The 12,584-nt window shown below is 39.2% G+C and overlaps 2 protein-coding genes across 2 annotated transcripts in view; both read right to left on the bottom strand.

Annotated features, from left to right (window-relative positions):
- The window catches only part of LOC141436444 (uncharacterized), a 168,553-nt gene that overhangs the window by 135,041 nt on the left and 20,928 nt on the right, over positions 1–12,584 (bottom strand). The window lies entirely within an intron of this gene.
- On the bottom strand, positions 8,690–11,176 carry LOC141438192 (uncharacterized). The gene is made up of 2 exons (XM_074101989.1): positions 11,010–11,176; positions 8,690–10,410 (listed from the first exon to the last, which is right to left on the bottom strand). The coding sequence occupies exons 1-2, from the start codon at positions 11,107–11,109 to the stop codon at positions 10,181–10,183; spliced, it is 330 nt and encodes a 109-aa protein (XP_073958090.1). The 5' UTR covers positions 11,110–11,176; the 3' UTR covers positions 8,690–10,180.

Here is a 12,584-nt window from a genome sequence, read left to right on the forward strand (position 1 = left end):
GCATACCATTATAGCTACTAGGTGCGGCCACATGCAGTCGCTCGTCGCTCGCTTGCAGCGATAAGTCTGGTCACGTAACCCCATTTTCAATTTCCCGCCATTGAAAAAAGTAGCGTCAAGTCGCCGCGTCAAGCAGTAGCGACAAAATGGCTGCTTTCAGCATTGGTCATTTAGTGGCAGTCGTGGCAGAAATTGGTGAATGAAAAAAAAAAAAACAGTGTTTTAGCCGAAATTAAAGAGGTTTTTTTTCCAACGATAAAGCTCAACATTTTCAGCCTTATCGCTATATGTCACGTGACCACATTTGCCATTGGAAACGAGCATCAAGCGATTTGCATGTGGCCGCGCCTTAAATTCGACTGACGTCTTGTTTGACCGCGAAAATGTTTTTTTTTCCATTCCTCCCTTGGGATAGGCAAGGAAATGGGTTACCTAATGATTCGCCGACTATTTTTAGGCAGATTATTGATTGGCAGACAACGTTTCGCCGAGTAACGGTACGCCGATGAATTTGTACGCAGATGTATTGTTTCGCAGACTAACATTTCGTAACTCAACCTTTAGCAGACTATTTACTTGGCATATGAGTCAGTAAGCCGTACAACTATTTACAGAAATTCGTTTAGCCTATTAATCACTATACATTTTGCACATTTGGTCGAACAACCTTTCGCTTTTGTAACGGCTGAACTATTATTCAGTGCGCATATCAACTTTTCGCATCTTTTCGTTTCGCATGGGGACTGGCATTCAATACCGTGAATATGTGTGGATTACACTATGGCCTTATTGGCATTTTTACACGCCGTGCTAACCGCGCATTCTTTATGATTTTTTCATGTACCCTCACAAGTTTCAAACGTATAACGCAAGTAATAAACGTATTTTTGACCATCATTTGTATTTATTTTACATTGGAGTTTAAACAAACCAAGTCGCGATGCTAGCAGTTCGGTTCTGGCACTTCGCCGGCCGCTACCGCGGCACGCTCGCTTCGCTCGCTCGGCTCGTGCGTTGTTGGTCGCAATTCTACCTAACACTCCTCCTCGCTAACGCTCGTCGTCACACCTAACTTCATTTTGATAAAAGCTAGTATATTTATATAGTCAACTCAGATAAAATTGGCTGATTTTATCTACGCAGATTACGAAACAAAAATCGACTGAACATTAAATCTACTTAACAATATGAATGCCATGTGATAACTCTGCTTATCGTGTCTCGACGAACAGTTGTTCGGTTAACTGAAACAATTACGAAACAAACAATCTACTAAACGTAAATCTGCTTATCGCTATTCTTCCTACCGACTACTCGGCGAAACGAATAATAGGCGTAACGAAATTATACCAAACGTTGCTCGGCCAAAAGAAAAATCTGCCAACAGTTGTCTGCGAAACGAAAATCTACGTAATGAAACTCGGCAAAACGACAGGTCACCAAGGAAATGACATAATAACACAGCCACACGTCCATGTTCTGGATTTCTCTGAGAAAAGCAAAGGAATCTAACCCATGCAGCCACGTTCGAAATATTTTAAAAAATCTCTCATAATATAGTTACGGTTTTATTAACAAACCAACAAGCACAAATGTGCAGTGTTTTTTTGGAACCATTTATATACTCATTTAGAATTCAATTCCAAATAAACACTGCACAGAAGTCTTTCTTGAGCCGATTCGACTTATGGTCAACTTTTATAATGTTTATGTTTTACCTTAATTTTACCCTGTAGCATTGCTGTCAAGTCGTCTCAACGGTAAGACAAACTGCTATAATATTATCTTTTTCTCAAGCCATTCCGTCCTGTTTTTTTTTAAAGTTAGGGGTCTTGGGGATTCTTTCATACCGGAGCGCAGTCTTATAATGATTTCACGTACGCCACGACAAGCGATTCTTTATGGCACATAAAAAATAACCTAATCTGAGCTTAACATGCTCCCCTCGATGTGGTTAAATTTCTATGTTCGAACTCTCATTGACTCAAGATATCGTGAGCAGCGGCGGCCTTAACCATTGCGAGGCTCAGGCCGGCAGGTCTGCGAGGCCCTTTGTCCTTTGTGAAAACTATGTGATGCGAAAATATAGAAAAAAAACTATGTCTTTAGGGTTCCGGAGCCAAAATGGCAAAAACGGAACCCTTATAGTTTCGCCATGTCTGTCCGTCCGTCCGTCCGCAGCTTTGCTCAGGAACTATCAATGTTAGAAAGCTGTAATTTTGCACGGATGTACTTATATGTAAAATATGCCGACAAAATGGTACAATAAAATATTCAAAAAAAAATTTTTAGGGTACCTCCCTCCCATAGACCAAAGAGGAAGGCGAGACAATATCTTTGCCATAGACGTAAAATGGGAGTGTTTTTTTTTTCTCTTCCAACCCTATAATGTGGGGTATCGTTGGAGTTGCATTAGCCCATAGGGCAAAACATTAACTAACCAGAAAAAAAAAAATTACATCTCACAATTGATAATAACTAATTCCTTGTCACATCAGCCAACCTGAAAAGCATTAACGCCATGTCTGAGGCCGGCTGAGCTAAAATACCTACAAACATACCCTGTCATACTTGCTCAGGTTGGCTGCTGCAACCAACGCCTCCCTCGCAGCACGATTCCGAACACATTCCACCAATAAATGTTGGACATCTTCTGTCGTACCGCATAATTCACAATTTGGTGAATCACTTTTTTTCATCAGATGTAAAAACTTATTAAGAGGAACATGTCCGGTTCGCAGTCTGTGTGCTGTTACAATGTTAATCCTACTTAAACTAATATTTTGAAATCAATATTTTGGAGGTTCATGAATGCACTTATACCAAATACCCTTTTCTCGTGAACTTTCATCAAAATACCATTATCTTTTTAAACCATTAGGGATTTGCTAAGATGATTTTTCGATTCAGTGATTTTTTTGCGAAATATTCAACTTTTTAGTGCAAATTTGCTTGAAAATCGAGCGTGTCAGCCCTCTAAAATCTAAGCCGGTGGGTGGAAAAAATTTAAAAAATTCAGGATAGTAGTAAGTATATCAAACTTACAAGGAAAGCTATAACGGTTAAGTTTGCTTGAAAATTATTAGTAGTTTAAGAGTAAATAGCAGCCTAAGCTATAAAATAAACTTGGAAGATCCGTTTAAAATACGAAATCCTTAGAAAAATATTACATGCCTGCCCATGCCCGGCATGCCCTTTCAAAAAAGCGAAGTAAAACAGTGATATCAAAATAAATATATTGTATTAATCATTCGTTTCGTGTAATACATAATAACTTAACTAATTATCACTTTTTACAATAGTCAGCGTTACATATCGGTGAAAATAATCGGTCTTATAAAACAAAACATAAAAAAACCGATTACCAAAATTCTGTGTGTATATATCGTTCACTCATTCTTAATCCAGACTACTACTAAAGACCATTTGTCGTCTCGCTCGTTCTCGTCGGTCAAAACTTCTCATTCGAAATAGGTGTGTCAGAAAGGGAGGCACATTTTTGACAACCGAGGCGCTACTCTAGAGCCTTTCCAAAGGAATACATTTTCAGTAGACAATTCTTATGTCACGGGTGCGAACAGTTAGTTACCAGCGGGGCTACTACGAAATTCGAAAATCGAAGTTCGTGTCATTTCGTCCCTCTGACACTTACGAGGGTGAGAGGGATGGTACGATACAAACTTCGATTTTCAGTCAGTGCGGACGGGATTTTTTCCCTATCTGTCCATAATGGAGCTTCATGAGAGGCGAAATATCGCTAGATGGCGATAATACCGAGAGGTTCGTTTGACGTCAGCCAATCACAAACGTGACGCAAATGTCAAAGTTCTCAAACGGACCCCACGTCCTAGCGCCAACGCCGCCAACCAGTGTTACAGAAACCATCAGTAGGAAGAAAATCCCAGTATTCCCCGCAATGCGAACATGTGGATATAGCCCGAATTAAGATCCATCTGTCCAGCAGTGTAAGGCGGTAGAAAGAGTCAAGCCCAGCACACACAGACGATGAGTGCGGGACGTGTGCGGTCCCGCGCGACGGGCGTTTTACCTAAATACGATCCGCACCCGTCGTCTGTGTGTGTTGGGCTTTAGTGATGCTTAAATCTGATTGCGAGCCTGCGGCAATGAGGGCTATCGCGAATGAATTCGCCGCTAGAGGCGCTAGTGTAGCGTGAGGTCTCCGAAATGTCAAATCTCATAGTTTTTGGGTGAGCTACGCGGGTTTATTTATAATTAGTTTTTTTTGTAAATATTTTGCATTACCTGAAATTAATTATAGCAATTATGCGTTACGGGGCAATGAATGTCTGTGTTTTGAGACAGTTTTGTCTTTTGGAAACTTTTGTCCTCCCTTTTTTTCCGAACAAAACGGGACTAAGCAACACTGTGGTTGCTGGATATTTTTATGGTACGGTTTTAAGGTGTTTTAAATATGATTTTAATCTAAATTTTGTTTTAACGCCCGTAATAACAGACTCTGAAAGCCACACTTAAAAACCTCACGCAACAGTGCGCCATCTAGTGAGACAAAAAACGATAGCCCTCATTACATTACTTCGTTCAACGAACTTGTTTCGAACTGCTTCGTCCAACGAACGTTGTCTTCGTCTTCACATTTACGTCCGGCCATATTAAGGCCATTGCAGCTGTCGCTCGCCGAATACGGCCTACTAATCATGTTCTTTACGCTTCGCGGTGACCGCATGTCAAATTACCGCATCAGTGTCCATAAAAATTACATTTTTATTGGTATTTGTGGCAGTAATATAATCATGCATGACGGCTGACGGCCATTTGATGATTATAATGAGACATAAAAACATCCATAACACCTTAAGCTAAATTAAAAATACTAAGATATTCTATTATGAAGACTAGTCAGAACTTATTCAGATCATGTGGGGTTATGTGCCAGTATTTTCTGGCTATTCTTTGAAAAATAACTTGAGACATGAAGTTTTATAGCTAAAAATTAAATGGCTAGACCACAGATAATATAATAGTTAGGTACTTCGGAACAGCGGGGAGGCTACTACATTCGATATTTCATAGTGGCCCCTCAGATCTCGCCATTCTCTGCCAAATGGTAACATTTATTATAGTACGGTTAAAGTACAACCTGTATTTAACGACCTAACAATTCGAACCCTCATGTAGGTAATTATCATAAATGTTTGAGTTATCAAGTCGAATGTCAAATTATCGTTAACTCCGAGTCGTCACTAACCATTCTCAATACAATTGTGAGTAGATAAAATTCAGCCGTTTAATTTTTAACTATTTTTCTATCTAATTTAAAGAACGTCAAGAAAAAGTAATCCAGATTTTGTTGTCTTATGTCATCTGTTAGTCTTTATCCACATTTGGGTCTAGGTTTTCTGGTTATTGTCAGATTAAACATGGTCGATAATAATAATAACCGAGCATTTTCAAAGAAACTGCAATAAAACTGCAATAGAACTGCAAACATTGCAGTTACAACGCAGTCGTTCCAACTGCAATACGACTGCATTACGACCGTGCAGCCGGCTTGCGAACGGTGTGCGGTTGACAGAACTGCACGGCAACTGCATGCGGACTGCAGCCAACTGCATCAAAACTGAACCCAAACTGCCGTTTTGCAGCTGGGTTGCAGTTCAAATGCTGTCCGTTCGAGTATGTACCGGCCCAAAGGCATCATAGTGATAGGATGATGAAAATTTAAGTAAATAAATTCACGGCTGTCTCCAGATTTCATTGCGAGCCTAAAAATAGTCAAACAAAAAATGGAGACTACCTACGAATGGCGAAACATATCTTACTACTTCTACCTCGTTTTTACCAAGCTAAGTTAGAATAGATGAAGCTGATGTTACTCTGTTGCTAATTAAACCGTCCTTTGCATTTTTGAACCTTTCGTAATTTGAGGTTTTTTTTTTGAGCATCTGTCGGTATCTAATGTCTACTAACTAACTTTACTATACTTGTCTGTCAAGGATCAAGCATTTTACGTATTTTATCATTAGTCGTATACCAGTTTTGAGTCAAATGTAGTAGGTCCAAATTCGTTTTAGTCTTACTTGTCGTTGTAAACAAATTTTTAATCTAAAATTAGGCAAAGGTTGTGTCACCAAAAACAAAGGTTTATCTTTGAAAATAAAAAACCTAAAGTTCGGTTCAAGAACATCCTCAATTTGTTTTAATAAAACAATACATTTCTTCCGGCGTCAATAATTGGTTACAATTTTGTTTACAACCAAAGACTATTGAACTTTTAATGCTAGTTACACACGTATTAGTAATCTAAGGCACAAAAAATCAGCCTGTTAGTCTATCTACAAGATACACGTTTTCTTATCTGATCACCTCATCAGGAGATTTTTTTGTAACGACGGTAAATTCGGGGCAGTATGGCCCAGAAGGGTAACTTTGGCCATTGGGTTAACTCGTTTCATGTTTTACTATTGCGTTGAAATTAAGTCTCATTGCCATATGGTTGGTTTTAGCTAACCGCCCACGTTTTTATGCTTTATTAAGCCCTGGCATATGTGGCTTTAATGGGCCAAAATTACCCTCTATTGGGTCAGAGTACCCCGACTTTACAGTATAACTTCCCCAACTCCGTTTACCGAAATCTCGAAAAATGACGCTGTTTTGTCAACTTCTGCAATTTCAAATGTCACTCGGAAACACGAAGATAGCCGAAGCATAATTTTAGTGTGACACTCTTTCCCAGCCCGGATAATACCGACATTGTTTTTCGTGTACACGCCCATAAAAGCTCATGTGAGTTTCTATGGCCGAGTACACAAAAACAGGGTCGGTATTTCCATGTCGGTATTATCTGGGCCGTGAATGAGTGTCACCCTAATTTTAAATAGGCGGTACTGCCTTAGCTGCACTATTTATATTATTTATTTACATTCTTAATACTGAGTTTTAACATCGTAATCAGGTAATCAGATGAGTCCTAATTCGGTTTACAATGAATCAAACAGTTTTGGTCCCACAAAATAAGTAGTTAAATATTGTATTCTATCCCTAATCTTCTAATATTTACAATTTTATTTTCACGTTCGTTATCAATTAAACGTTTGTAAAAATGAGGTCTATTCTCACTTAAATATTTTACCTTTAGTTTATCAAATGCATTTAGCTAGATCAAATTCGATTCGATCTTGTACTTCAGTAAAAGCATAGTTTTTGAATATTCTTATTGCTTTAAAATTTAAGCGAGTTCAAAATCCCAGATTAATGACGAGCAGCTATTGTCTAAGTACTAGCGCATTTGATATCGATTTGAGGAGAATATACAATTGTTTACCAACGTTCACATGATAACCAACGCGTGCCCAAAGACTATCAAGAGTTGTTTTTATACAACCTTTGGCATAGGTATTTAAGAAACAATATCTAACCGAATAATCATCACATGCTGGAAATCTTGAGCTTTTTGCAGTAATTATTATGTATTTTTTTCGTGACTGTATAACATTTTTTAAACAGTACAAAGTAGATCTAAAAAACTTAAATGTCACTTCTCTAGGGCTACGTGTCACTTCTCTAGGGCTACTTCAGTGAAGCTGAGGCCTTATTGTCTTACACATTTGGAATCACAATCGTTTTCTCCCTTCTTTCTGTCACGCTCACGCGGATGCGAGGCGCTGACATAAAGAGATGGTCAATGCAATAGCTTACTTCAGCGTGCGAGACAATATGGCCTCTAATAACAGTTAAATACGAAATATCCCCAACCTGAGTAACTCTAAAACCTGATAAGTTAAAGATTGAACTATTAATGTTATGACTAAATAATCGTTTTTTGCGAATGAGTGTGTCTGTCTAAAGGCCAAGCTATAGTTTAAATTTTTTTCCCAAATTACCCAATTAGGGGTTATTCCAGTGAAGTGGTTCCTGAAATAACCCCAGCTTACTTTAGTATGGTAATTGTCTGAGGTATTCAAACTTTCAACTTTTCAAGATTTTAATTTTTTATTTGTGTGTAAGGGGGCCAACCTCCATCTATGGACCCCAAGCCAACCTTACCTGCCCGTGGTGCACCCTGCCGTCTAACAGACTGAGCTCTGGCAGCTGGCTGATTGCGGCATAGCGCAGCCAAAATCGGCACAGTTAAGTCCCCGGGCCCCTGATGGGCTGCAGCATCGCGCGTGCAATAAACTGTGCCCTACGATCGCCAACTCGCATGCCCAGTGTGGGGATTATGGGCAAACCCCTACTAGAATGAAGCGCACGGCAAAGAGATGGTCCCCAGTTCCCGGTCGCCCCGCTATTCCTTGCCATTAGAATTCATGGTAACGGTGGGGCAGAGGATGCTAAGAATCCCGGGCGATCCAAGGCTACCTAAGTAAACTGACCCTGGCTACGTAGAACGGACGGACTTTAGGACTCTTCTAGCGCAGTTGGAAGTGGAGCTGGAGAACATAAGGTGGCATATTCAGGAGTTAAGTGAAATACATAGAGAGGAGAGGCACCATCATCTTAGACTCGGGCCACCTTCTGTACTTCCGCGAGGATGATCAAACATCACAGGGTGGCGTAGGGTTCCTTGTTAATAGATCCCTCTCTAACAACATTAAAGAGATCTCCAGTGTGTCGAACAGGGTAGCGTACCTGATACTTCGGCTATCAAAACGATGTAGCATGAAGTTTATTTAGTTGCTTGCATACTTTCTTCTTTGAATGATTATGGTTCACGCGAGCGAAGCATGCTCACTTGCAAGCTTGCTTAAATGTTTGCTTGCATGCTTGCTTGCTTGCATACTTGCTTGCAAGCTAGCTTAAATGATTGTTTAAATGCTTGCTAGCATGCTTGCTTGATTGCTTGCTTCATTAAAATGTTTATGGTTCACGCGAGCGTAGCCGCGGGTAAAAGCTAGTTCAAAATATAAAAGTGACATGGCATTTCTAATTGTTTTATATACTTACTAGTATATACCCGCGGCTTCGCTCCTCTCCCCCTATTCTGATATTCGGGGCGGAGACAAACTTTACAATCCACACATCGAAGATCATAACAATCTGTCCAGCTTTGTTCTATAATGTATGTAGATTTAATATTCCTTTGCGGAAAATTTTGAGAACCACATTGCGTTTGTGGGTTATTTCGGAATACAGAGATTTAAAAAATCTGTAACTATGGATATTACTAACGAAATAAAAAATAAAAATGAATGGGGTAATTTCAGCCTAAAAAGAAATATGAACCTTGAGCCAAATTATAATAAAGTCCACCTTTCAATAACACGCAGAATAACCCCGCTATATTCCGAAATAGCCCCTGTGCAAAAAAAATAAGTAACTAGTTTTTGAATACCAATATTTCCATAAATCGATCATATTTTAGAAACTTTTTTATACAGTATATAAGATCGATTAGTGGAAACGACAGAAATATCCTAAGACTTTAAATATAATGTACCAACTCGGAGTAATTAACGAAATTACAAACGTCATGTCAACTCATCAAAAATCCACGTGGAATTACCCCAAAGCACCTTATGTATTTTTTTCGTGACTGTATAACATTTTTTTAAACAGTACAAAGTAGATCTAAAAAAACTTAAATGTCACTTCTCTAGGGCTACTTCAGTGAAGCTGAGGCCTTATTGTCTTACACATTTGGAATTACAATCGTTTTCTCCCTTCTTTCTGTCACGCTCACGCGGTGTCAGCCGAGGGTATAAATAAAGAGATGGTCAATGCAATAGCTTACTTCAGCGTGCGAGACAATATGGCCTCTAATAACAGTGCTTAGTAAACCAATGGCGTATCCAGAACCTGAGTTGAGAAATCCATGCTATTAGCTTACGCGGCAAGGCAAAATAAGAGATTCAAATAGTTCTAATGCTAAATCCCACTAAAGACCCGTATGTTTGATGTGGATTCATTTTTAAATGGGATTTAACATCCCAAGCTCAGGGATACAGAATAGGTCTTAACTTGCTTATTTTCCCAATCTAAAAAGCCCCAAAATCTCCGCTATAACCTATACCTCATCTCAAACCAACTAAAGAATTCACTTCTACAATAACCATTTATAGTAAATTGGCAGTTGAAAGTACTTAGAGCAATGTTAGTCCACTTAGTCTTATACTTTGAGCTTTTAACTGCAGTGTCCACATGCCTCCAAAAGTCGGCGTATTCAGTGTTAAGGTTTGAGATGTGGTAAAATTAGAAAAACCTAGTCTGGTTGGGAGGAGCACTGTGGTACTGGCTCTTCGCATTTGTACGCACGAGGGAATAGCGAGGAGTACGAAGGTGGTGCTTCGTACTCTGGAGGGGAAGCGGTAGGAGTATTGCTGAAGAGATGCTGTGATGCGCCTGTGACGGTCACTGTTGGGGACAGGTCTATGCACGAGGCTGGGATGTTTATCGGCGTGTCTGATGGTTTGGAACGTTTGCAGCAGCATTCTGAAAAATAAAGTTTTTTTTTCGTGTATTTCTCTTTTATATTACCATTGATTAATTTTATTTGACGGATAATGTGATACCGTCTCTGTCTATTCAAACAAAACAAACAGAGACGGCGTCACATTTATCCGTCAGATATGAAGTTAATAACTATCAGTTTAATTGATTAATTTCATTTTGGTAAGATCAAATTCAATAAAATGGAGTTCAGTTCTACATTGAGTTTTGTCAAGTATTACAGAGTTCTTTGGGTGTGGTGTTGAACTACATAAGTTAAATAACATTATTTCCATTGCTATACGAGCAATGTCGCTGCTGTTTTCTATTGTTCGGCGATATTAAAAAATAATTGTTACTTATAGCAATTTTACAGGACAGCATTTAATTTTCCCTAACTATGGGTACACAACTTAAACAGGATCTTGTAAGTTTCAAATAGGAACTCGTGTTAATTAATAGGGGTCGATTTTTAGACCTCATTAACCCACAAAACCAGTGTTTGTGTATCGACCCCTGGGAAACCGATTTCTACCCCAGGGGTCGATATCGACCACTTTGGGATTCCCTGATCTAACCAAATATATATCGAAACTGCTTACCCCAAGCCAAACAGAACATGAGTATGGTGGCGCAGACCAGCATTCCCACCACGAGATAACTCCAGGGCCCGTATGGCTTCAGGGCGGCGGCGAACTCCATAAATGCATTGGACTTCTGCTCGCTCTCGCTGATCTTCACTGAAAGTTTTAAATCGCCTGGTCTAAATTACATTTGTTGATATCCTCGATTCAGTCCGGTAGATAATTAGGTACAAAAAGAGGGCTAGGCTAAGTACAATTTTCTGCCTTTCTGCCTAAAAAAAAGTTACTTCATTGGTCATACTCGTAGTTCTTACCACTGTGGGGTGTCATCTGGATTCATTTCTAGGAACAAGCCGCTCTTCACAATGAGTGGAGACGAAGTGTAGCTCACACATAGACCTATGGTGCATTGGTACTCACGTACCATCCCATATTATATGCATAGAGATTGTTTAGTGCCAGGCGCATGTTTTGGAGTTCTATCGATGAAAGCAGCTACGCTACGCTAGCTGACGAGGTTTGCGTGGAGCGAGTTGACGCCTATTGAAAAGTTTTTGGTAAAAAATATATTTTCAATACAAGCTTTTTTTGCTGTCTGTACTTTTTGTTGACTGTACTTGTATTGTCACTCAAACTACATTTACATACCAAATTTCAAGTCGATTCCATTAATTAACCGTTGAAGAGTTCTATCCTGTGGAGACGATCCTGGCCGGACTACCAGGATGTCACTACCAGATTATTGTATTGTCACGCAATTTACATAAGTATACCAAATTTCAAGTCAATCCAACTACTGGACATTGGTCGAATTTAACTTGCAAGATTTGATTACAGACAGATACACAGACAACGGGACAGGTGAAACTAAATAAAACTTTGTTTAATCAGTATGAGCAGCGCTAAGACGGACTTAACCTGTACCCGCGCCTGCTAGCGTAGTAGGCCCTTATACATTTACAGCCTTATTCATAAAAAATCCTTAATTGAGGTTGATCGGTCTGTTACTTAGCAGACTGATTAAGCTTGTTAGACGGTTGTCAAGAAGTATGATTCATAAACGCTTGCTAGCAGTCTGCTAGTTGTTGAGCCGCTGATAGACTGATTAGACGCGTTATGTTGGCCACCTTGACAAATCAAAGACAAAAAAATGGCCTAATCGATAATTAAAAAAAAAAGTTGACAGCAGTGACAGCAAATTAGCAGGAAAAAAAATAAAAAGCGAGAGAAGTTTGTTTTCCCGCCATTTCCGATCCGCATGTTTATGTTGTGCAAAAGCCATAATTATGTTAATCATCCTAATATTTTTTTTTCATATTTATTGTTAATTTATTGTGCTAATTTAGAGGATTTTAAATACAAATTCCTGAAAATATTTTTCCTTTTTTTTTTTTAATCTTTGCGTAACTTCACCCTTCACTAAAAATATCTTCGGTATGGTTTTTTGCTCTTGTCAAAGTCAGCTGTTCAAACTTGTGGCGGCCATTTTGACTTAGCAGGGAGATAAAGGAGGGTCTACGGTCCGCTAACTTTAGCAGAGCCTTGATCGACTGATTAGCGCAAACAGACGTTTATGAATCATGTTTTAGCTCG

This window comes from Choristoneura fumiferana, chromosome Z (genome assembly GCF_025370935.1).
Source record: "Choristoneura fumiferana chromosome Z, NRCan_CFum_1, whole genome shotgun sequence".
NCBI classification, from domain to species: Eukaryota; Metazoa; Arthropoda; class Insecta; order Lepidoptera; family Tortricidae; genus Choristoneura; species Choristoneura fumiferana.